The sequence below is a fragment of the Rhipicephalus sanguineus genome, chromosome 6 (assembly GCF_013339695.2).
Source record: "Rhipicephalus sanguineus isolate Rsan-2018 chromosome 6, BIME_Rsan_1.4, whole genome shotgun sequence".
NCBI lineage: Eukaryota > Metazoa > Arthropoda > Arachnida > Ixodida > Ixodidae > Rhipicephalus > Rhipicephalus sanguineus.
The window spans coordinates 166,014,110-166,041,102 of NC_051181.1; the positions used below are offsets into that span (position 1 = coordinate 166,014,110).

Below are 26,993 nucleotides of genomic sequence, written 5' to 3' on the forward strand. Positions count from 1 at the left end.
GGGCCTTTGAAGAATCTTGCATTGGGTTTCCTGTGCAGCTTTGATCACTGTGGACAAGTATTTCCTGTGTTGCACCACATGTACTTTGTTAGTGTGTTGCATGCTTTAGTTGGAACAAGTGTGTGTGTCCAGTGTTTATCACAGCTTTGTGTGCAACCTGTGTGCTGTTTTTGTGATCCCTCAGAGAGGCGTGCCGGTACATCCAGGAGCACATGACTACATCGGTTGAAGAACTGGGCCATGAGAGCGTGGTGAATGCCGCCAAGACGGCCATGTCCTCAAAGCTGATTGGGCCGTATCCTTGCCTGTGGTGTTTCAGCTTTGCTCCAGTGGTTCACTGAGATGAAAATTGTCGGCGACAGTACAAACTAGTACAAGTTTTCACTTTTGCTTGATGAGCTGGTGTCTGCTGACCTGTCCCCAGTGATTAAAAGAGTAGTGGCCTGAATCTCTGCTGTGAGGAATCATGCTACACAGATGAGGGGACAGGTGCAGTCTGGGTGTGGTATCACTGCACTGTCAGTCTCAACTGTTGCTCAGCTACTTCGGATCCTCAAGAATCTTGCTATGTATTGCCATTGGGACATAGTGCAATATTTATTGTCGCGTTCCTGCTCTACATGCCACGTTCCGAAGGGCCAGTGCATGGGCCGACACAAAATCCGAGGCCAGGTCCACAGGTCGCACCGTCTGGAGTGGTTTTCACCAGGCCCGTGCCGGGGTTTCTCATTAAAGAGCCTATGGTGCCCTTTCAGTTGCATTGGGCGTCCCTACACCATTGGCCAATGGTGAAGGGTGTCTGCAGCACTGGTTACTGCACGCAATGACAATCGTTGTGCCAGTGAAAATCGAAAACTGGAACCACATGCAGGTCTTGCAGGTTTAATTAGGCTTCGTTTAATAATAAAACGATTGCCGTAATGGTCATTTAGAGTTCACAAACTGTCAAATGAAATATTATTACCACAGTCTTTCCAGTTTTGTTCAGTCAGCTTGAAAAACCACTTCAGTCGAGCGGAAAACGTGGTCTGTTTCAGCAACATGGGTATGCCGGCGTTGTGAAACGTACTATTTTGGTTCCACTCATGCCAAATGAGCGACTAAAACGGGCATGAGACATGCTTCACAGAAGAAAAGAAGATGCTTGCTGTTTTTCAGTTATGTTTAGGTGTTCTGTGTTGCCTATGCGACATGACAGCCTACACAGATGCCATGGTGAAGTGGACCAAAAGGCAATATGGGTTTGACTGTGTCGCGAAGTGACTTCAGCATCAGTGAATACTGGTATGCTGTTTTATGAAAGCGAACTGTAGGGCATACACACTTTATGTATACATACAAACATACATACTTTATGTATGTTTGTGTGTGTGCATGTATATATAGGCAAGCAAAACTGTAAAATTTCAACCCCCCCCCCCCCTCTCCCACGTCTACGCCCCTGCCGGAAGGGTTGTTAGCACTCTTCAATAAAAATTCGCAGGGAAAAAAAAGCGGCTCGGTCACTAAATGCGCGTTTTTGAGGGCGATTTCATTTACAGCAAACTACTGATATAACGACCATTTTTCGCTGCACTTTTGAGTTCGTTATAAACGGGTTCGACTGTACACTTTATCCATATATCTTCATCCAGAAGATCATTTTCGTAATTCCTTCCACCAGCACATCTGGGTTTGTAATCAGCCCCGCCACGGTGGTCTAGTGGTTATGGTGCTCGCCTGCTGACACGAAGGTCGCGGGATCGAATCCCGGCTGCGGCGGCTGCATTTTCAATGCAGGCAAAAATGTTTGAGGCCCGTGTACTTAGATTTAGGTGCATGTTAAAGAACCCCACGTGGTCGAAATTTCTCAAGCCCTCCACTACAGCATCTCTCATAATCATATCGTGGTTTTGGGGCTTTAAACCCCAGATATTATTATTATTGGGTTTGTAATCACTCTGCGGTAAATACCCCCTAAAAGGCCCTGCCCTTTAGAGCTCGTGAGTGCTAGGGTTCCAATTCGAATTTTTGATTGCTTTTTTAAAAATGTCATCCCATTAATAAAAGCATGCCTCCTGGTCGGAGCAGCCACAATTGCATTTTAATGTGCGCAGCTGTCAGTAGCGGGCCCATCGCCGACAACCCACTGTGAAACGGCTACGCCATGTTACACGTCCGCCCCTCGCTTTCCAGGGTCAATAGCTGACAGTTAAAAAACTCAGTTTGGCTTAAAGGGACACTAAAGGCAAATAACAATTTATGTCAAAGTGAAAGCTCAGTGTATGACATCTAAAACGGCAATATTATCAACAGCAGTGCCCTACTTACCGAGAAATTAAGCTAAATGTATCACACGATGAGCACCATGAGCGGCACATTTTGTAAATGATCCCGACGACGTAATCCCGGGAGCAGCGCACGTGGTTCAAAGGTTCCATTTTCGCCGAACTGCGCTTCGCCCGCCACCCTGCTTCGCTCACGCGGTCACGTCTCAGTGGTAGTTGCGGTATTGCGTACTACCATGTGTGTTTTGCGCTCTCGTGAAAGTCGCTCTGACATAGAGTTTGACAAAATGCCGCATGCATGTGATGTTGCCGGATGCCCGAATGGCGCATGCCGCCGCGCAGTAAAGGCGGGCCACGTTGGGCACGGCATCAGTGATGTGAGAAACACCACTTTCAGGCGGGTGATTTGAAGTGCGCTAACGCGATGCGGACCACTAAAACGTGATTTTATTTCAAAATAAGCACTTCCTTAGCACAAAAGTAGCACTATGAGGTTTCTGGACCATTATTTCAAGAATCAACGTCGACTTAATATTTGCCTTTAGTGTCCCTTTAAGGGCGAAGCAATGAATGCGATACCAACAAATTGTATTGTTATATGATGTAAGGCTAGCAGCTAACTCTTTTGTATCTGATCTCGCGTAACTCAACAAAACGCTAGTTTAAGTGAATATGGCCGCTCGAGGAACCAAAGTGGTTTTCGGGCTGCGAGTTCTCTAAACACAAAGTAAGCATTGAGAGCATTGCAAGTTTACGACCCGTCTGATGCCTCGAGGTAGCGTGCGTGCCAGCGACTGCGCTTTTTGGGGGATGCAATCCCCCCCTCCCCTCCTCTGGAGTCCCTTCATGCTGTTTACGAAAGACGGGCAGGGTGTCTCCTCTCTGTTTGATGAGCAATTGACGGCAGGCCCGCACGCGGGAAGATGTTTCACATGTGCCCTCCGTGCGACGGAGATGGCCGGCTCATTTAATCTCCACTTCAGCCGTATTCGTCGCCAGCGCTCGCGTGCTTTTAAATGTGGGTAGAATACGTTGGGTGATATTATCAATTTGAACTTTATGCGGAAAATTACGGCAATAGCGACAGCAAAAACCCATCAGGAGTGTCCATATAATTGCTATCACAATAAAAATTAAAAAATTAAGGAGCCATTTCACTCTGAAGTGGATAAGTGAAGCTGTTTTGCGCACTGCACAGAGGTGACATGGTGGTTAGTATGTATGGCCAGGCTGTTAACGTTCAATACGCAACATGAATGCAAAAGCCTTAGATGCTTCATCAAACATGAAAATCGACCATCAGCGGCGTCAACCGATTGACACAAAAAATAATCATCTCGTGATGGCATGCCATGACGTCATAGATCGTCAGAACTTATCATCGTGATGTCACGTGATGACATCATCACGTGACATTGTTGCTTTGCACTGCTTCCGAGTAAGACCGAAAGTCGAGCTAGTTGGTACATATTCATCTTGAAAACCTTTCAGGGCAAACTAAGACAGGGACACAGATGAAGGAAACAACACCAGTGCTACTATCAACTGAAGGCTTTTTTAGGCCAGAAGAAAACATGTATACCCGGACTACGTCACTCGCGGCACATGCGCACCGAGATCAATGCTCTGATCATGGAGGTAGTGCAAAACCAGGTGAGGGGCAGAAAGCTTGCAGAGAGGGAGGGGGAGGATCAACACATCGATTGAGAAGAACCTGCCTTTCGCCTTGTAGTTGTCTTAGGGGAATGCATTAGGGACTGTGTGAGTCTTAGGGGAATGCATTAGGGACTGTGTGACTCTTTGGCATTGAGGCACTGTTGCACGTCACGGTGTTTGGCTACATCTGCTGATAACCGCTTATATGTACTGATAGTGTTATTTCATAAACCACAATTTTTTTGATCTGGTATTCTGTTTATTTGCTAGTGTCGAAAATAACCACTGAAGAGGTTAATCCAGAACACTCAACTGCATGAGCCCTTATTTTTGCTTTAGCGAGTGAAGTATGGAGTTCTCCTGAGATGATTTTTGCCATGAGGTTTGCAATGAATCAAAGAGCCCCATAGTAATTATTCAGGTGCTTGGATGTTAATGCAATTTGCTTCTCTAGTGCACTCCAGGATGTAAAATTAGCTGCTCCAATGTGCTCCAGGATGGAAATTTCTGCTGCTCCAAAGTGCTCGAAAATGGAATTTTGCTGCTCTAAATCTGAAGTCCTCGGTAGCATTACTAGTTGTGTCTGCGGCAGTGCCTCGTTCTACTTCACTTGACTGTGTGTCCCAGAGATTCTGACTTCTTTGCAAACATGGTTGTGGATGCAGCCAATGCAATCAAGGTGTCTGATGGCAAGGGAGGCTTCCGGTACCCCATCAAGGCTGTCAATGTGCTTAAGGCACATGGCCGCAGTGCTCGTGAAAGCATACTTGTTCAAGGCTATGCCCTAAACTGCACTGTTGCATCCCAAGGTATGCTGGCTTGTTCTATGGTTGAAGAAGCACGGTATATGCTCACATTCAATGACAGTGCTTTGCCATGTTGTTCTTACTGTGTCCTGTGTCAAAGCGCTGTTTTTTCTGAGTAACCATGTAATCACCCATGGACTGTTGCAGCCCAAAGCTCACTTTACGGTTCTGTTTTCATTTGCATTAGAATTTTAAAAATGTAGTTTGTTTCACTTGAGACATTTTCTATAGTAGTGAACGCCTGCAAATTAAAAAAAAAAACTAAATAAAGAAAAAACCTAGGCACATACCAAGTCCACCATACTTGCATCCACTCGGCCATGTTTAGTGACAAGCCAAAGTTTCAGCTAGTTACCACAGGCGTTTGTCTTACTCCTGTAATGCTGAAGTGCTGTTAGTACAATGATGATGTGACCTGCACCTCTCGCTTCATGGGTCACACCAGATGCACAGCTTTGCCTACTACACTTCATTGACTGCAGTGGCCAACCTGTGCACTCTTAGCACGTGCAGCATGCCATGGCAGTCTTTTCAAAAGCTGGAATCCACTGCCATCATGGCTCTAATATGGTCTGAGATCACTAAAAACTTCAGTCGCACTAGCGTTGGGTCTTGATCACAAGAATGAGCATTTAGGCACACTTTGGAAGCTAATTGAAATGTATTGTAAACGTAAACAAAGGGGCAAGAAGCTACACCAGCAGACATCATGACCTTGAGCATTTTCAACTTTTTTTCTTTGCGTTCACGTCTGGTGTGACCATGAGCTTGCTAGTCTCGCCACTGTATGATTCCATCACACTATAGAGCAGGGGTCTCAAAACACACAGTTCATGAGCACAGTTGTGACTGGGCTCAAGCATTTTTTTCATTAGGCACCCCATGCCATCATCACGTGTTGGAACCAGGGCTGGGCAAAGGTACTTTGAATTTGTATCGCGATACGATACAAGATACTCTGGCAAGAAGTATTCGAGATACAGATACAAGATACTGCCGCAATCATTGTATTTGATATGATACTTGGCAGTTGTATCTTAAGATACTTCGATACATTCTAAAATTTGTTATTTTAGATCCATATAATGTAGCAGCAAACGCCTATGCACAAAAATGTCTGCTTCAAAATTTCTTAACTGTGGCCTATTTTGTTTCACTTGAATGAAATGTCTGTTAGTACCTCAAAAGTTTTGCCCTTCTTGTTCAAAGGACATTAGTTTCCTTCCGAAACAACTTATTGGGGTTTGTTTTAGCTTCTTCACAGGATAACTCTTTGTACACTTCGCTGACAGCGGTACTTGCTTTGCACAGCTTGCCGACCATCTATCAGGTTGCCATATAATCACAATACCTTCAATAAGAAGCCTTCGCACGACGGCGCAAATACCGGTGTGGACTTTTACACCTTGTCCATAAAAGACAGCTTGCACAATACCGTATATCCGGACAGGTGTACAGCAGCAACAAAGCTGGTAGTGACATGTTTTTTTTTTTTTTTTTTTTTTGGGGGGGGGGGGGGGGCATGGTGTATACTAGGGGTTTCAGACCTTTCGCTAGAGGCCCGGCCCGCACACATGACCGTCTTCGTCTCATTTGTTTTTATTTTCTAAATAAGTATGTTCGTGAGCTGCACAGACATGACTGGTCTCAAGCATTCCTTTCGTGAGGAACATCTGGTCACCATGTGCTGAAACATAACCGTGGAACAAAAACTCTATATTTTAGAATCCGCGTCCAGATATCGGTCATTCTGTACATCGGTATCGATGTTTCTGGAATCCTGACTCCAAATCCCCCTCAGAAATGACCTATATATGAGATATGGGGAAGGCTTCCTTTCAAACGTCATTTTGTTCAAACTCTCTGCCACCATCTTCACTGTCCCGGCCCTTGCAACTAAATTTCGCGACTGCGGCCCGCTGGCTATATGCTCAGTTTGAGACCCCTGGTGTATACGTAGATTACGTAAAACTGCAATGAATTTTTATATTCTACTTATCTGCTGGCGTAAAGGATTCTTTGTTGATATAGGCTACTCACTAACGTGCAATCTTTTTAGCAATTTTTCTTCAACGAGAGAACATGTGCAACACAAACGTCTCGCACGTATTGTATAGTTCCACAGAGCGTTGCAGGACACCACCGCTATTCGCGCTATTGCCACTTGTAGTTCCCATTACGTGGCAATTAGTAATGTGAAAAATATTTAGGAAAGCCTAAAACACGAAAACAAATATAAGTAAAATAGAGAGGTGGTTGTGCATTAAACATTCACATTGAATTACAGAAACACAATACAGGCGGTGCCCTTAATAGCTATGAGCATGAAGTATTGTCACCTTACTGTTGAGACAATAGAAAATTCAGTACCTATGGAAAATTGCCTGAAACGGCTCGTTGGGACGCTCATGAGCAAAACAGAGCATTCAGTAAAACAAAGTTTCTCAAATCCCCTTCCTAACATCTTTGAGATGGCTCCTTATGATTTCCATTATTATAATGCAAACTCCATTTCGCTATTTTCCTAAGCGGTAAGCAGGATGTTTTGTACTGTTTACTCAAGGTACACCCGCATATTCATATATTTGTTTTCAAAATCGCCTTGGCAACGTGTAAATGTGTAAACAGTAGTTGAATTAAAGGGACTCTAAAGAGCAAAACGATTTTTCTCGCATTAGTAAAGTAGTCTTCCACGATACCAAAAACACCACGCTTGCTGCGAGAAGGTGCTTAATAAGCGAGAAAACGCCCAAAAAGAAAATACGGGTGGCGACGCCACCTTGGAATTGCCGCACCATTTGCCGTGACGTCACATATTTTTGACTGCGCCTGCTTGGGCCTACGTAGTTCCTAATCGGTTAAATCGAAGTACATTGTCCTCTGAGGGGGCCAGAGACTTGACATAACGAGTTTGTGGAAATTTCGTCGAGCTAATGGCGCCAAAATACGTTAAATGCTCTTTGAAACCTTTTATGTCACGAATTACAAAGTTCGGCACGAAATTTAAAAATGAAACTTTGAACTTGGTTTTCTCCTCTAATAATAATAAACCTATGGTGGTGAAATAAACTGCACAAGAGTTCTCCGAGCACACTTTATCAATCTAAACCAGTTCATTGTTTCTCTTTAGTGTCCCTTTAAAGTAGACAGTTAGAAGAATAAAGCAGAGATCTTATTTTGGGAGCGCGTTACAAAAGACATACTGCAGTGACCAGACCGGAAAAACAGTGCAGACACTTAGGTAATGTAAGGGATGCAAAATGACAGCTAAGAAAGCACTTGTGCTAATAATCAATTTATGGCTTCATAAATTCTTTGAATAAATGTAGCAGGAAGTGAAAAATACGGTACACCAAGATATTTTCTGTTAGGTAAGCGCTTGCTCTTTTAGATCTAGCATCAGTGCCAGTGGTGCTAACGTTGTTAGATTCTTATTTCCATATAAGCTAATTCATTGAATGCAGGTCAAACTTACATCCACGAGATACTTCAAATCGCTGATATGTAAAATCCACGCGACGCAAAGGAACCCCATTCTTGCACGCATCACATTTCGTTACGGAGCAAGACGCAAGAGAATCTTCAATAACGACACTGTAGCAACATCAGAATTTGTGCGATAGACGCGGTGCAGGACAGTGGCTAAGAGCAAGTGTTGCGGCAATGGCGCAACTAAAGAGAAAAGAAATCGAGCAAACAAAAATATGTGGGCTCGGCGTTACACGTCCGCGCGCTTGTTTTCCTCATCTTCTGCCCTCACTGGGGTACTCTGGTGGAAAAATAAGATTGCGTCACTGCCCTAAGACTTATTCAGATGGCTTAGTGGCACCAGTGCCAGCTTGAGAAGCGGAGCTTGGTCAGCGATTAATGTTTCGCAGTGTTACGATAGAAGTATCGTGTATCTTAAGATACACAATACATTTTCTAATGTATTGGAAATACAGATACAGGTACTAGTCTTTCTAGAAGTATCGCGATACAGGTACAAGATACCCATCAGCAGGGTTGCCAATGGTGGCTACTCTTCGCCAAATTGGCGAATTTGAGAGGCCCGTGGCGACCTAAAATTATGAATGGCGACATGGCGAATTTTTGGCGATTTTCAGCTTAGGTCTCCACTGAGTTATGCATCCTAAGCTCAGTGCCTTCCCAACAAATGAGCGGCACTATTCTCTGTATTTTTCTGGGTTTTGAGGTGCACATTACGCGCCGTTCTGTATGTCCGTCCTGTAACTCGTGTGTATCTCCTCAATTCATCTAGATGCTTCTAACTCAATTCATCTAGATTCATCTAGATGCTTCAGAGCTTCGCTAAAGTTTCGCTTCTGAAGGGGCTAGATGACGGGTTGGTCGTGTGTTCCGGCCATTTGTTCCGCCAAAGCTCCAACTATTCTGAATAGCTTGGCGACTTATTCACCGCTGCAGTATCCCCTAATCGAGCTCGTATAGCGAAGATGGGCGGATACGCGGGTGTTCGTGCAATAAAAAATTATTTATTCAGGCATTTTCTACTGTTCTCAGTGAGCGTGTGCAATGAAAACAATTGCTATATAACATTTTACAATGTCTACCTGTTCAATTATAACGCAGTGGATTGACGCGGGTAGATATAAGTGATTATATATGAAAGGGACAGTGGCGTCCGGTATCATATTAGTTCACACTGAAAGGTATAAGACTCGCTAATGAACGATACCTGTAAGAATTCTGTCTTACTACTTTCAATAAAACTGTTAATCCTTTTCTTCATACGAGGGGATGTAAAGCTGTCTACAAACAACGCCTTCGCGGCTTTCGCCCAAGGTTTACCACACTTTTACCTTTGAAACGAGCGGACAGGGATGGAAGGATATCATGAGCGTTTTATCCTTTCATACTTGCGCCTCCGCGCACATCTTGCGGCTAGTCGGAGAACCAGGTTACCAGGTGCACCAAGCACTCCTATGGTGAAGGGGCGAAGCACCTGGCATTGAGAAATGTCAAGATACTTTAAGGGCTTTGAATGGCACTGTACTCTACGGGGATATACATCAGTGAAAATTTCTATTACTAGGATATGCCGCACACATCTAGAATGGCGACTTTTTTGGCGAAATTTCTAAAAAAATGGCGACTTTTGGCGACTTTCTGCTCGTTGTTTGGCGACATTTACTTGAAAGTCAGTGGCAACCCTGCCCATAGATTATCTAAGATGGTATATAAGATACAGTAGACTCTCAGTAAACAGAAATCTCTTAAACGGAACTGCTGCTTAAATGGAACAAGTGCGTCTGACAAGATTGGTTTCATACTTGTATTCTGCACCCTTGTTCATCTCTCAGTAAATGGAACTCCTGTTGAATGGAACACATCTTCCTGGTCCCTGCAGGTTCCGTTCAATGAGAGTCTACTGTACATGTATCTTGGATACTGCCCAGCACTGGTTCGAACATAATCAAATTTTCAGATTTCAGTCATTGTTTCTCAAAACCTGACCTGAAATCCCCCTAATAAGAAATAACCCGTATATGACATATGAAAAAGGCCTCTTTTCAAATTGCAATGTTAGCTGACATTGTGTTCGAATTCTCTCTCCCCCTGTGCTAAAACCTTCTCCATCATCCCAGCCCATCGGGAGACTAAATTTCCTAAATGCAGCACACTAGCTGAGCTGAGTTTGAGACCCCTGCTATAGAGCATGTCACTGGCACGTGGCGACGCCCAGTGGCAGCCGCTGTAACTATGCCACCCAAGACGGCTTTTATTTTGCAAAGGTGTGGTTGAGTTCTCTAGATACCTGGTGCCGAGCATTGTCTTTTTTGTCCGGCAAATTAAATTAGAGAAAGGTCAAGCGATCGCTTGAAAAGTGTCTTGCCCGCTAGGCGTGTAAAAGAGGTAAAGCACGAAGTGGCACTTGGAAACAACTGTGCACCTTGACAAGACTGGTGACCAACAGGCCAGAAATGTCTGAAACGGCATGGGTGTACTCGGTTGCGGTTGCGTGCCACCTCGCATGAAGGAGGTAATAGTTGTTTGTAAAAGGACCCTGAAATGGTTTTGATGATTTTGTACAAACGCATTGAGCCAGTAATGCAAGTCTCAAGGATCCATGGCAGGCCGATTTAAGCTCTGTGCTTCAAGTGTGTAATTTATTGCAAGACATTGAGCACGTGAATCGCTACAAATGGCAGGGGCGCTGCCGAATGAGTTTTAAACTTACCGCTTTGATTCTGCCTAGCATTGTTTCATTATACATACCAGTGTCCACCGATCATATTGGATATGTCCAGTCTACATCACTGAGCTTCCAGTGGACAGTGAGCATCGTCTGCCTCTGTTTCAACTGTGTTACAACATGCTCCATGTTGACAAGAGCTGTGCAGCAGAGTTTATCTCAAGGTCTCTTTGCTCGGACACCATGAATTGCCCTAGCTGCGGTGTGCTGCAAATATAGCGATTGGTGACTTGTAAAGCTATGACATTGTGTAACGCAACTGGCAAGCGGAGTTGCTGCAGTGAGTGTCGGGCTCGCGCTATCCGATCAATGCCAGAATCCATGAGTCTTCGGCTGTGACTCCAACCCTAAAGGTGCAACCACATTGCCCAAGTTTATGCTTAGTGGTGATTGTTCTCAAATACTTTTTGTTTGCATATTTCTTGGCATTTGCAGATTGTCGGCGTATAGGAGAATAAAGTAACAGGGTGTCTACCGACCGGGAAAACCGGGCATTCTCAGGGATTTTGGATAGTCTGGAAATACTCAGGGAAAACTCAGGGAAATTGTGCTCCCATCATGGAAAATCAACAGTAACTTTATTGAAAGGGAACTGAAGTCTCGGTAACGCTGGCTCGAGATTTTGTCAACGCATTTTTCTAATCGAACGACCGCTGTGGCTGCAGGAAAGGGGGGGGGGGCGCACCTCGATGCTCTCCTCGCTTTTGGAGCAGTGGAGTGTGAGAGAATCCGGCTAATGCGTGGCATGCGGGAACCATGAACCACGGCACATCGTATCGCACAATGTTGTCAGGGTGTTCTATGACTATGTGTTGTAGTTCTGTGTTCTTAGCCGCGCGTGCTGTGCGTTTGCGCCCGATATGGTGTTTTTGTTATCGCCGCGTGTCAATTAGCAAGCATGATTAGTTGTAGAAACAGTAGCAGTAGATGTAACGAGCTTGAGTTATCTTGCAAGCGATAGCGAAGCGGATGTCGTCAACAAGGCTGGTGTCTTGCAGATCACAGCGGTCAAAAAATTACCCTTTCCGTCGGTGGGATCCGAACCCACAATCTTCGAATTATGCGTCCAATGCTCTTAAGCGTAATTTGAAGGTTGTGGGTTCGGATCCCACCAACGGAAAGGGTGGTTTTTCATCCACTTTAATATCTTCCAGTTTAAGTGAGAATCATTACAATACAGTTAAGAAACCACAAATAATGTCCCCTATGCTTGCCTGACTTAACTGTCTGTCGGTTTCATTAGTTGTGTATACATCATACAGAAAAAAGAGCCCCTCGGTGAATGCCCCTACTTTAGTATGGACACGGTGTGTCCCACTTTGTTCCATTCCTAGTGCCTTTTTTCTGAAGTTGTGTACCAGCAAGTTGTCTGACAGTTTACGCAGGGGCTAGTATTTCTGATCTGATGAATGCCCTATTTGCTGCAGCCATGACAAAGAAGGTTGTTGGTGCAAAGATAGCCTGCCTGGACTTCAGCCTGCAGAAGGCTAAGATGCACATGGGTGTCCAAGTGCTGGTTACTGACCCCGAGAAGCTTGAGGCCATTCGTCAGAGGTGGGCACTAGAATTGTGTATGCGCAGTTGTGGGAATGGAAGGGCACACAATGCACCAAGAGCGCAGTCTCAGACCAAGCATGTCTGTTGCAATCTCTGCAGAGAAATGGACATCACCAAAGAGCGTATCTCCAAGATCTTGGGTGCTGGATGCCAACGTGATCTTGGTCACGGGAGGTATTGACGACTTGTGCCTCAAGTACTTTGTGGAGGCTGGAGCCATGGCCGTGCGCCGATGCAAGAAGCAGGATCTTCGACGCATTGCAAAAGCCACTGGAGGTACTGTAATCACTTCTGTGGGCTTAATGCTGGGCTTCCAGCCTTGGGCGGAATAGCAAGGTTTACTTCCAGGGAGATATAGCATGAAAATTTCTTTGACTGGTTTGCATGCAAAATCACTAAATAAGGGGATCGCAGAGCTGCTGTGAAAAGGCATGTTTGGGTTGTTACAAAAGAAAACTTGAGTGCGATTTATTAGGGATGGGCAGATAGTAAATTTGAGGTTCAAAGCAAATCCTAAGCGAACAGGAATTTGGTTGAATAATTTTGAACCAAATAGTTCGGATAGTATATATGTCACATAATATAAAGAAAAATGAGCATTTTTTGTCATGACCCAACTAACTTGCACCATACAGTCGCCGACCGTTTATTCGGACGCTGAAAATTCGGACATGCTCGTTTATTCGGACACCTTCGCGGCACCGCCACTCGTCCCATTGAAGTAATGTAAACTCATGACTGAAAATTCGGACGCCCCACAGCCCGCCGTTCGATTTTTCAGACTCCGGCTGGCTGATCGAGTACGACGTTGAACGCCTTGACAAGCTGTCAGCAATGTTTACAATATTTTTGCTAGGTTGCCAGCACCGAAATGTTGCACTGGCTATAACTGGAGATCGTGCCAGTGTCAAAAATCCACGCAGAAATTACTGATCTCGAAGGCTATGTTTGTTGGCTACATGTAACTGCTGCCTTTTGGCTTTAGCCAGTCAAGTATCCATTGACCGGCTACCACGGCCAAACAGCAGGCCAAGTCAAGCCAAGATTGGAATCTGCTCGGTGCGGCGTTTTGAGGCGAATGACAGGGCGTACGAGTACGACGCGGATCCTAATTCGGACAAAGAGAGTACAACAGAAGCGCTGCAACATCAACTAGCCCAACGTTGTTTCCTTTTGGCGTGTAAGGATTTGCGTTGTCAGATGTTTCTGTGGCTAGGCCTGATCTGCGTCCCGAGCTTAGTCTGTTGCTTGGCGTGAGAGGTGTTGCTCCGACGCTGCCCATTCCATGTGTGCTGTCGGAACTAAAGAAACGCGGCAACTACGAGGCCCTAACGATGGCGAAAAAAGTGGTGATTATTCACCAGGTGGAAGTTGCTGGGGAGTTTTCGCCGAGTTGGGCGATGAGATCATCCGTCAGCTACTCGAACCAGCGCATGTGGACAGTGACTGCCGTGATGACCCACCTCCCACACCACAGCCATCAAATGCGGATTTAGCGTAGGCTGTTGCAGTGCTATTGCCGACCCGCAGGGGTGGCCAAACATTGGCTGAAATACAGGCCGACTTGGTCACGCGGAAGCGTACATGTGTACAGACGTGCACTGACAAGTTTTTTCCGGCCGCCGGGCCAATAAAAGTGCTTTTTTCTGGTGAATCCTTTTTTTCGGACTCGCGATTATTCGGACTTTTCGGCGGTTCCTGCCGGGTCCGAATAAACGGTCGGCTTCTGTATTTAAGAATTAGAACTAGCCATGTGTGAATCTTGCTTTTTTGGTTTGTAGCAAAGTGGAAGCAAATTTGAATACACTAGAAGCTCGTTATAACGAAGTGGGATATAACGAATTAATGGATATAACGAAGCAGTCGTAATTCCCCTTGAAATTCCCATAGACTCCCATGTATATAAAACCTCGTTTTAACGAGGCTAAAATTTCCTCGCAATGGATATAACGAGCCTTTTTTTTTCCCCACTGAGCATTTACTGATCATTTTGGTACCTGGCAAGTCAATGTCTTATAGCGCGCGACGGTTTACGTCCCATCACGGATGCGGTAATTCAAAACTCGCGCCTCGCGCTCCCGAGGAGCCGCCTGCCAACACACGCGAGGGTGCACGTCTGCGTGCCTCCCCTTTCCAATGAAACTCATGGACCCACCCGCGCACGTCACCCGGCCTCCCCTCTCCCGCGGTACTCGTGGACCCGCCCGCTCTCCTGCTGCGCGCATGGACGGCGACCGCAGGCCTTGTTGTTGCTTGTCATTCGCTGCGTGTGCATCAGAACAGCGTCTCTCTCGGTTCCCGCCGCTAGACAGGAGATGGACGACGGCAACGGCAAACGAAAGCGTAAAACGATTACAATCGTGCAGAAGGCAGCTATGTTGAAAGCCGTTGAGTCCAGCGTCAAGAAGAAAAAAGTGGCCCAAGATTTCGGCGTAGTGTTGAGAACGCTGTCAACGATATTGAGCAACAAAGCAGTCATCAGTGCTGTCGCACGTGGCGTCAAAGGCGTTAGAAGCTGCGAGCCGCCGCCTTCGAAGCTGTTGAGAAGGCAGTCTTCAAGTGGTTTTTGGAAGTGAGAGCAAGCGGCACTCCGGTGAGTGGGGCACTTTTGCAGCGGAAAGCGAGGGACTTCGCGTGCATCATGGGGCACGACGATTTTTTGGCGAGTGACGGCTGGCTGCAGCGCTTCAAGGAGCGCCATGACATCGTCGGCAGGGCTGTCAGCGCGGAAGCGCAGTCCGTCGACCGTGAAGCTGCAGTGGTGTGGGTAGCGAAAAACGTTGGACAGCTGCTTGAAAAATACAGCGCCAGTAATTTCTTTAACGCGGATGAGACTGCCCTGTTTTATCAGATGCTGCTGCAAAAAACTTTGGCCCTCAAAGGTGACCGCTGCCAGGGCGGTAAGCAGAGCAAGGTCCGCGTGACCGTGTTGCTTTGTGCAAACATGCATGGGTCGGAAAAGGTGCCGGCCCTCGTAATCGGCAAAAGTGCATCGCCACGATGCTTTAAAGGGAAACACGAACTCCAAGTGATTTATGTGTCCAACCGCAAGGCTTGGATGACAAGAGATATTTTTGCACAATGGCTGCGTGAGTGGGACGAGCGGCTGGGCAAGCAGAACCGTAAGATATGCCTTATCCTGGACAACTGCTCGGCCCACCACACCGCCGTTGTGCTCAAAAACATCGACCTGTGCTTTTTGCCACCAAACTGCACTGCGGTTGTGCAACACCTGGACCAAGGGGTGATCATGTACCTTAAGTCGGGCTACCGCAAGCGTGTAATCGACCGAATTCTACTCAATATGAGCATGAAGCGCGAGACTGCAATCGACCTCTACATGACGATCGAGATGCTACAGGCTGCTTGGATGTCTGTAACAGCAAGCACGATCGCCAACTGCTTCCGGCATGCCTCATTTGGCGTCAACAGTGGCGGTGACAGCAAAGATATCAGCGCTGCCGCCAGTGAGGGTGCCGTGGGTGACCAAGACCTGGTGTCGTGGGACGCTCTCTTTGACGCTGGAGTTGTGCCCGACTGCGACACCTTCTGCACATACGTCAGTGCCGATGCTGACGCGGTGACAACCGAAGAGCTGACAGAGGCTGAAATTGTGCGCGCGGTGACAGGGGTGGTGAAGGACGACAGTGACGAATGTGTCGACGACAGCCCGGAGCCCGTAGTTGGCGAACCCGATGTTCCGACGTCCGTGCAAGCGCTGGGTGCGGCAGACCTGCTGCGCCGCTTCTTCAGCGCTCACGATGACGGTGAGGACGGACTCGACTTAGCGGCAGCGGCCGAAAAAGCCATCATCCGTCTGAGGAAGACACGGCAGAAGTCCATGAAGGACTTTTTTTCTGCGATGTGAGCCGCCAGCTGGTGTGCGGAGTTTGGCGTGAATAAAGTAGCAGTTCTTTGCTGTTCTTTCTTTTTTGTTTCTTTTACTAGTTTTTCTCCGTGCGACGGCCGTTTTTCGTTTGCGTGGTGGGCTGCTGTGAGATTTGGCGGTGAGCACATCCTCTCTTGCGTGCTAATTGTCGGTAGAAATGGATATTGGCTATAACGAACTAATGGTTATAACGAAGTAATTACGACTCCCCCTTCAACGTCGTTATAACGAGGTTTTACTGTAGTGGAAGGATTTGAATAGTAATAGGGCGCAAGTTATAAGCGGTAAAGTACGTTGCATTTTAGAATTTTCTGTACTTGGCGTTTATCATGGCGTAGGTGCTCCAGGCTGCAGTGAAGCCACCTTTTCATTGGGGCTGCATTTGGTCAATTACAGTAAAAGCTCGTTAATTCAACACCCGTTAATTCGGATAATTCGGACGGCTCTATCGGTCCCGACTGAAGTGCATGTTAATCTATGGGACTAAACTTCGTTAATTCGTCAGAATTCGGCTACGCACCGCTTAATTCGGACAAATGCTGACAGCTGCCGCTACACAAAAGTGTGGTAAAGCAGCGCTGGCACCACTGTAGTGAAACCGAAACCTGAGTGGCGTCGCCATCGTCATCAACTAGTGGGGTCGATCGCAGCGTCACCGAACGTCAGCATCTTTCCTCGCTCCACTGTGCCTCAGACGCCATTTTCCCTTGTGTTGTCGTGTCGGCGCCGTCTCTTCTTGCGGAGTTGCCTTTTGTTCTTTTTTTGTTGTTGTTGTTGTTGTTGTAACTGTGTTTGCATGCCACCACCATCGTGCGCTACAGTGATGGCAACGCCGGAAAATCGGCAGAAGTATGAAGCGAAGAACTTGGAGACTAAAGTGGAAATTTTGGAAGCTGTGAAGAAAGGCGAATCGCGACAGCACATTATGACTAGAGACCGGAACTTCAGGCAAAATGCCTATTTTTTCCTGGAGTCTGTTTCGAGCCTATTCAACATATAAGCACGAACTAAGGGAAGGGAAACGTTTAAATCACACATTTATTGTGCCTATAAGTGCCTATTTCGAGGTTCGTGCCTATATCAGCTTTTCAGCGCCTAAAAATGCCTTTTCGCGTTCGTGAGTACAGGTTTTGCTTAAGTGAGCTGTTCATATCGAGTAAAACAAGAAGCACTTAGTGTGGCGATAGTAACTACAATGCGCGCATAGCGCGCTAGTCATGTTCTTTTTTTTCGTTCACGTTTTTAGCTCCTGTTAAGGGGCGATTATAGTGCAACGTAGGGTACACGCAAGCATGCGCTGCGTCACGTCGGCGAAAACAGACCATAGTTCGGCGCAATGGCACAGCCAACGTATAACTGGACTCGGCCGATGCGCTCCGACGCATGTGACGCTCGCCAACGCGCTGATAGCGTCGTACTATAAACGCGCCTTTCCGTGGGCGGGGCTGGAGTGTACCCCAGCGAGGCAAAGCGAGGCTAGGCTAGCGCTAGTGTCCCCCCACCTCCCCCTTGAAGATCTCCGTCGCTTGGTTAATATTAATATCTGGGGTTTTACGTCCCAAAACCACGATATGATTATGAGAGACGCCGTAGTGGGGGGCTCCGGAAATTTCGACCATCTGGTGTTCTTTAACGTGCACCTAAATCTAAGTACACGGGCCTCCACCATTTCGCCTCCATCGAAGTGCGACCGCCGCGGCCGGGATCGAACCCGCGACCTTCGGGTCAGCAGCCGAGCACCGTAAACCCACCGCGGCTGACTCCGTCGCCTGGTTCGAGAGTAGTGCAGCTCGGCGGTTGCCTGAGGTAGGCTGGAGTGTACCCTAGCGAGCCAAAGCTAAGCTATATAGGCTAGCGCTGCAGCCTACAGCCTACACGTCAGTTTCGTTGGCATTTATGTTCTTCAACGGCAGCTGTCAGGAGTCTGCCGAGCAATGCCGAAGAAAAAGACGCCGAAAAGTGTCCTTGTCAAGCAATGGACCAGCGGAACGCAGTGCTACTCCGTCAATGGAGAACAGATATTTTGCCATCCATGTGGAAAGCAGGTGAGAAGACATTGGAAAGGTCAACAATATTTTGCGTTTGACGTCCACTCTGAACCACGCATAGGCATAAAGCTACCAATATTGCTTACGCAACTGCGAATATGAATAACCCTGCGCAAGTGACGTGCATTTCGTGGTCATTTCACGGGCACTCATGTTCACTGTTTTGTTATTTTTGTATCCGGATCTGTGAACTCGCATGCAAGACGAAATGTGCTGCGTATTCTCGGTCGGATACAGGTATAAGCATTTCGATTTTAAAATGCACGCTTGGGCTCCTGCTATCTAACTTCGCCATTTCCTCAGCGTTTGCCAACAGCCGCAAAGGAAAAAAGTACAAGCGCAAGTGCACTAAAGAAGTTCCACGTATCCAACGCACTTTCCTGGTGCAATTCGCTCTTTTCTTCTCGCTGGTACCGTGCGAAAAAAAAGTGCCATCTGGAGCAGCACGTGAAAACAATGTAGCATCAAGCCGCCCCGCCACGGTGGTCTAGTGGTTATGGCACTCGACTGCTGACCCGAAGGTCGCGGGATCGAATCCTGGCCGCGGCGGCTGCATTTTCGATGGAGGCGAAAATGTTTGAGGCCCGTGTACTTAGATTTAGGTGCACGTTAAGAACCCCAGGTGGTCGAAATTTCCGGAGCCCTCCACTACGGCGTCTCTCGTAATCATATCGTGGTTTTGGGACGTTAAACCCCAGATATTTTTATTAATGTTGCATCAAGCCAAGGCTCTGCGCAACCAACCGTCAACGTCGAGGCAGTCGTTCTTGTTTGTAACATTTGCTGAAGGAAAGAGAAGTGAATTCAGCGCGCGAAGCATTGGTCGCTGCTAACATCCCTTGGGCGAAGATCGAAAACAAGACACTCAAGCATTTTTTGCAAAAGTACTGCAAACAAAATATACCATCAGAGTCCACCCTTTGCAAGCAGTACCTGCGCCCAATGTACGAGGACACAGCAAAAATCAGACGAGAACTCAGTGAATCATACATATGTACTTCAGTGGACGAGACAACAGATGCGACCGGACGATTACTTGGACATTTTGTAGTTGGAAAGCTGAATGCAAAAGAGAAAACACCTTTCTTGGTATGCTCGAAACAACTAGAAAAAATGAGCGGGGATACTATCACCTACTTTGTGAACTCGTCCTTCAGGGTAGGTACCCCTCCGGATCCCACGACGACCGAGTACTGCTGCGCTACACAGAGGCAGCAGCTTATATGCACAAGAATGCTGCACTTCTCAAGGCCTTTTATCCTTTTTATCCTGAGCATTATTGCATGTCACTTGTCTTGCCCATGGGATTCATTGGGTCTGTGAAGAGCTGAGAAAGTCATTCAGTTCTGTTAACGAACTAAAAGCTGCAGGCAAGGCAGTGTTTCTTAAGACGCCTTCGCGCGTTCGTGCTTTTAAAGAGCAGTTGCCGAATGTGCCTCTTCCACCAGAGCCCGTTGTTACCCGCTGAGGAACTTGGCTGAAGGCAGTGGACTATACTACAACAAACACTTCGCTGGTGTTACGGCTGTTATTAACAGCTTTGCAGCAGACGAGAGCGTCGCCGTGAGAAGAGCCCAGACTGTTCTACATCACGATACACTTGAATCTGACTTGGCATATTTATGTGCCTAATTTACTTTCCTTGCAGAAAGCATACAGAAACTTGAAAGTTGGGGCACCGCTCTGACTCAGAGTGTTAAGCTAATTTGGGCGTGCAGGAAAGGTTCGCCACCGCCCCCAATGGACCTGTCGCTGACAGGGTCACCTCGAAGCCTAAATCTGTCTTGGACAGGAATTGTTGATTTTGTGTGCTAAAACAAGTGTCTAAAGTTCTGAGCGGGGCAGATTCAAAGGTTCCAGATGCAGTTAGAGCATCGAAAGTGCCGGACTACAAGTACGCTCCACTAACTTGAGTGGACGTCGACCGTTCTTTTTTCGCATACAAACAAATACTGACTGAAAGAACGCACAACTTCAAGCCCGAAAACCTTGAGATGGTGCTGGTTTGCCACTGCTTTAATAGTCTCTCTCACGGTGTCCAATCATCCTAGCTTTCACTTAAGGGGGGACGTGGCACTTAGGGAATGAAAATCAACCAAAAAATCTAGTTTTCGCTGGCCATCTCTGCACATTCCTGACATCATTGTGCACCTAATTACAAATTTTCATTGCTGCATACCATTGTCTTCTATCCACATCTTACTTTAAAAAAGCAACACCATGCATCCTGCCGTTTAAATTGAGGGCAAACGGCAAACAATTTTTCATGCTCTTCGTGTAATGGAGGAGCAATATCTTTTGTTCTGTCTGGGTTATCATTATGATTTCTTTTTCGCTTCTGAGATAAATAGATGCAATGCGTCGTAAGGCAAATTTTGTTATACTGCTTTCTTAAGAAAATGTTCTAAATCAAGGTTTTGTTTTGAGTATTAATTGGGGTGTTTTTTAAATTGGGTGCAACAGCCCACAATTGGGTGCAACAGCCCACAACTCTGCTTGGAAATGTCCTAAAGCAATGATTTATGCTTTACGACACACTACAAACATTCTAAATGTATACTGTGGATTGTACACTGGTGTGTAGGTTGTGGTTCATTAGCTAATTAGGCCTTAGACAAAGAAGTAGGTGTTTGTAATATCCAGGAAACTACTTATCATATGAAAAAAGCAATTGCATATTTGAAATCAGCACACAAACATTCTTAAACTCTGCAAGTTCCATCAAAATTGGTCAAGAATTTAAAAAAAGGTTTTAAAGTGCCACGTCTCCCCTTAAATCTGTTCAAATGGTTGTTCTCCTAATTCTTTTCATAAAAAAATAAAGTTAACTTTCCCAAAGCACAGGATTTGCCTGCTGTGCTTGTTAGAAGTCGAAGATTTGTCCTGAAACACGCTGCTGAAGTAATTATGAATTGCGCCTATATATGCCTAAACAATAGTTTTTAACGCCTATATATGCCTAAATGACAGTTTTTAGGGCCTATTATAGGCGCCTAAAACTTTGTTTTTTGGTGCCTGAACTTCCGGTCTCTAGTTATGACCAAGTACAATGGGAAGCGGAGCACGTTGGGAAGACGTTGGGAGGCGCTTTTGATATTAAAGGACATTTGCCTGAGCACTTCCGACAGTTTGTGTGCTGTTGGCCATTTGGAAGAGTCAAGGAAAATTGTAATGTCAGTCGGAATCTGCGCGAAAACGCAAACGACCATTACAAAATACTTCAGCAAACTTGAGCTTCTCCAACTTGATTTGAATGTTGTTTTTCCTGTTCATTCGTTAATTCGGCATTCAGTTAAATCGGACATTTTTTCCGGTCCCGTGAAATCCGAATTATCGAGCTTTTGCTGTATACATCTACATCTATTTGTTCATTTTGAATACTTTGAAATTTCAAATAATTTAAATTCGTGTCAAAGTGAATTAGAAATCTGCGATATTTGTTCAAATATTTGCCCATGCCTAGTTTTTATTTCTCAATTCCGCAGCAACATTATGCCACGGAATTGTGCCACTTAAGTTTTTTGAGACTGCAATTATACTGGTGCTATTCATCGCATGACACTGATGCAGAGTGGCAAAGGCGGCTTTAAAAGCACAACTCATTGCCAGGTGTTTGGTTCATGATCTTGAATCAAGTGATGCAAAGGATGAAGACACTAAAACAGGACAAAGGACAACGAAACCAAAAGACACAAACGAATTTTTACATCTGTGTTTCTTCGTTTCCTGGTCTTTCGCCTCTTGTTTTCAAGCTTGAAAAACTTGCTTCAAGGCGACGCCAAAAATCAGTTTCGCAGTGTGATTACGTTGACTGAAACTTTTCTACGAATGCCACTTCATTGGCATGAAGACGCTGTTTGTGGCGCCTTAAACAGCTGCGATTGGTAGGCATGTGTTGTCGGAAGTTCCTCATCAAGATTGATCATATAGTCGAATTTCACTGTAACAAATACTGCTACTGTGAAATTTCCGCATAATGAAAATATTTCGATTTCCTGTCAGTAGCCCCTAGAAGACAATGCAAGAAATGTCTCATCACAAGGAATAATATTTCTGGGTAGGAAGCCACAATTACTATCGTTGTGATGATCAGTAGCTACTGCCCAGCTCCGAAGGCCAACACAGTGGAAGAGGAAAGGCAATAAGGTCGTAAAAAGGAGCCTAGTCTTTCGGCTTTAATGGTGTTCACCGATACTAACTGTGGTGGTGTGGGGGCTTATCAGTAGAGCTGTGCAAATGGGAACATTTTGGGTGTGAAGTAAATTCAAATACTAAAGTGTGAGAGCAAATCAAATTTATTCTTCAAAGTATTCTCGAATATTTTTCAAATACAGTAAACTCCTGTTAAGACGAATCCTCACTTATACTGAACAACACCGGAACATTGGTTTGGTTTCCCATAGACTAAATGCAATAAATAATCCGCTTCAGATGAACCACCTAACCGGTACTTTTCGGGTAAGACGAACTTTCTGGCGATTCTGCGCAACGAACATTGCAGCCTTGGTGGAGCCAAGAGAAAGGGAAAAAGAAAAGCTTCCGGGCTCAATGGCCCGAAGCAAAACGCGACACGGAGGGAGGGAGCAAGATAAGCGAAAAAAAAAAGGTCAGCGGATAAAGCCGGTAGGTGAGGGGGAGGTGAAGGGTTTATCACTAAAGATAACACAGCTCAGACCACTTATAACGTAACCGCTTACAGTGCAGTACCGGCTATAATACGGTTTTTTCTGTCTCCCGTTTACCCTCCCATAGAACTCCATGTATACGCATGCCGCTTATTGTGTAGTCCCCCGAGACAAAAGACCGGTTATAATGCGGCTGCCGGAACGTTCTCAGAGATGCGAGGGAGCGAGTGTGCTTCTCAGCGGAGATGTGCCGCCGGGGGAGAGAGCGGCGACGTCGTTACGAAGGAGGAGGGCACGCGGAACGAACGAACAAGGAGCGGGGGGATAAAAAAAAACGATGGCGGTGGGAGGCAGCAGCCCGGCATGGGTGCGTGGTGTGAGGAGGGGGAGCGGTTGCGTGGCCGACGAGAAGCCTTTGCCCCCTTCACTTCGGCCGCTTGACATGCTCGCTCTGCTACGTACAGGCGCCCGCGCCTGCATCGAGAGCGCGTTGCCGCTGTTTGTCTCCGTTGGGAAAACAGTTGCTTCATCGTAGAGCGGAGATATTGCCATGCAAGCTCGATTCCCCCGCAAGTAACAATGCTTTGAGACGCGGCTGAGCTTTCGCCTTTGCCACCAACAGGCAGACTTACAAGCTTGACTTTTTCAGGATAATTGCCGCGGCTGTTCACCCGACCGTGAACCGAAACTTCGTTTCACGCGTGATGCCCTCGGTTTAGCTCGCGAGTGCGATCTCTTCTACGCCCGATCTCCGTGCTGTCTAGAGCAAGTTTCTCGCGACGGCATGCCAAGTTGCAACACGCACGCTAGGCCTAACAAACGCTAGCTGCCATGTCCGGCGGCCGCGGACTACAGAAATAGAGGTTTGGTGCTGAGTCAATGAAACCTTTTGCAGTTGTTACATTTAGAAGGGGCGACTTACATCCTTAACGAAAACGCGGGTTTGCGTGTGAAACACTCGAGTGGTGGTTTGTGGTAAAGCCCCTCCATGCGTTTTCCACCGGCTAGGTTAAGTAGCGCCAACTCGTCCGCCCCCTCTCCCCGCCGGTTCCCCGCCTAGCGGAAGCCAAAGTGCCGCCATGATATTTCTCCTGCTTTTCCGGTTGATGCACCTGCCCCATGCCCGCCCACGCCCTCGCGACGCAGAAACACCGAGCGAAAACTCGCTCGGCGGCAGGCAGTTTACGACGAACCTCAAAACAACAGCACTTGCGAAACGGAGAAGCAAATATGTGCTTTCTCGCGTGTGCACGTGAGTGCGCAGAAACAAGATGGAAGGAAAAAGCGGAAGGAAGTGGCTCAAGAACTTCCTTCCGGAAGTGGCCGTCGTCGACGAACAATAGATGGCGGTACTTAAAAAAGCGGCAGTAGACGCGATGGAGGGGCTTTAGTTTGTGGTTGCCACCGTTTTTGACATCACGCACACGCAGTGTGTTACCGCGGCGACTTCCTGTGACGGCACATTTTTCCCGCGTTCGTTGTGTCGGCACCGCAGGTCCGCGGACGCTAACCGTTCAACATTTTCAAATGTAAGCGGATGCAAACTTACGTCCCAGTCGCATGCCTCGATAGTCGGAATCGCGCGCCTGCCTGTTGGTCATGTTTTGCACGCGTGCAACCTTTCAAAAATGTTGTTTTGGTTATAGTGCGGATATTCGCGACTCCGGCGACTTACGTTATAAGCGGTCTATGCTGTATCACAAAGCGTAAAGCACCACCGCCCCTCCTGGATACACTTTTGACACTTTATAAATAAAATTTATTATACAAGACATTGTCATGAGCGAGCGGTCGCTTGTTTGCAAATACATCAATAGATGACTTTGAAAACAGCACAATATAAGCTGTCTATTGGAAAGGAGAACTGGTTATGGTGAATTAAGGCAAAATAACAGACGGGCTGTATACAGCTGCGCTTTTTAGCACGCTTGAGATAACCCCTGATGCATGGAGTTCGTGCACACGCTTTCGGCTCAGCTTCCTGGTATTTTAAGCCCTCAGAGGTTGCATAACCGATGCACAGCAACCACGGAAGCACGTGGTTGAGGCAAGATAGCCTTTTGGCATTAAAGAAAGAGCGCAAGACAAGTACAATAAAACTGAGTCGTCACATTAATGTTGTGATAGTTATTTGTTCTCAGGATACTCATGAAGCAATCAAATGCATATGCAAGCTCATATAAGGATCAGTGCTTGGGATATCGTAGACACTGCCAATAGAACGATCGTAGGCTTTCCTCGAGAGTTTGATACTTCTTCACTCTTCGTAGTGTGCCCGTAGTCACTTATGCAGCACAGCTCGAAGTGTTGCTTGCAAACTGCACAGTATTCATTGAGCAGCTAGGTGGATCTTAGAATAACGGAGAGCTTAGCTAGTTGCTAAGGGTATCAAAGAAAAGTTATTTCGCACACTGAGGTCAGCTACATTGTGTGTATTTCATGTGCCCGAAAACTGTCTGTGAGTGGCACAAACAAAGAAAGGAAATCTTCAGCTGCACGTTTACCATGAAAAGTTTGTACAGGCCGAAAATAAGAAAATATCTGGATCTCAATGACTAGCTTGAAGGCGTTCTCAAGTGGCTCTGCGTAAACCGAGCTTGTCAACGTAACGACCCTTATATAGGCCTCCAACGCTCAAGTTTGCGCAGCGCCGTCCGCTGCCCCAGCGGAGAGAGGGGAAAGCTCCGGTAGCTCGGACGGGTCGCTCTTGCTTGGTTTTCCCATTGCACGCGTGGAGAACGTGCTCCCCGGGCTTTTATCTCCCATTTTTCACGCTATGGGTGCCGTTCCTTCATAGTACTCGAAAGCAGGCATGCAGTCCTGCTTCATTGTGAACTGTCACAAAAGTTTAAAAATGATGAACAGCCGAAAACTGCCCGTCAAGTTCTACCGTTTCCAATGCAAGCAGTGCGAGGAGCAGAGACGTCAAGAGTGGATTATGGCAGTTCGCCGCGATGCTTTCGCGGTCTTGTCACCTTGAAACAATTTTTGTCGTACGCAGTATTACGAACTATTAACAGGGAGAAACGCGATGATCGTGCTCATTTAAAAGGGAAGTGCGTTTGTGAACCGAAGCTACAACGAATAGACAGCCGCTGTACGTTTCTTCCGCTCTCTTGTGGCAAGGTCTATTACGGGCAAACTGGTCTATGTTTGAATATTCGCCTCAGAGAACACTTCGGTGCTGTAAAAAATTCTACGACTTCTAATTTGACCGCCCACTGCAGCAGATGCAAATGTAAACCCTTGTTTCAAGAAACAGCCGTGATGTACAAAAATAAAGATCAAACAAGCCGTGAGATAATCGAGGCTTATCATATGCACGTGGATGCCGCTCGTTGTATCAGCCAAACCTCTATCGCACTGCACAAAAAAGAAATAGAATTTTTGAATGGCATGTTCCCGCGCTTCTCTTGTTTATCTGGCAATCACCATGTGGTTTAAATATTTTTGTTTTATGTTTGTGCACGAAATAAATTTCAGTTGAGAGTCAGCGCCCGTGTTGTGCGTTTCTTGTCCTTCGTCCGTGCCGCGCTGCACATTTTCCCGAAGATGTCGATATTGCGCGCTGGCTTTCCGAGTCAACCATTTGTAATGTGACAGCAGCAGAGCATCTGGGCTTATTACACCGCAGTTCAAATAATGTACCGTGAGTACTAAGTGTTTAATTCAGCTGATTGCGGTACATTTCCCGTCGCGGCTCCCTGTAAACTGAATTAAGCTGCATGTTTGCACTGAGCGTTATAATGGCCTTGCATGTGACACGCCGTGATTGCTTAGCAGGCTGAAGTGTTGTGCTGCTAAGATCGTGGTCATGGGTTCGATTCACGCATATGGCAGCTGCATTTTGATGGGAGTGAAATGCAGTAACACTGGCGTACTTAGATTTACGTGCACTTTAAAAAACCCCAGGTGGCCGAAATTAATCCGA

The 26,993-nt window shown here is 46.5% G+C and overlaps 1 protein-coding gene across 1 annotated transcript in view; it reads left to right on the forward strand.

The window, feature by feature from the left end:
- LOC119397000 (T-complex protein 1 subunit alpha-like) overlaps positions 1-26,993 on the forward strand; it is a 138,419-nt gene that overhangs the window by 50,492 nt on the left and 60,934 nt on the right. The window contains 5 exon segments of the mRNA XM_037664413.2: positions 185-295; positions 4,551-4,732; positions 12,371-12,497; positions 12,600-12,648; positions 12,650-12,776. Coding sequence (XP_037520341.1) covers positions 185-295; positions 4,551-4,732; positions 12,371-12,497; positions 12,600-12,648; positions 12,650-12,776 — 596 coding nt within the window.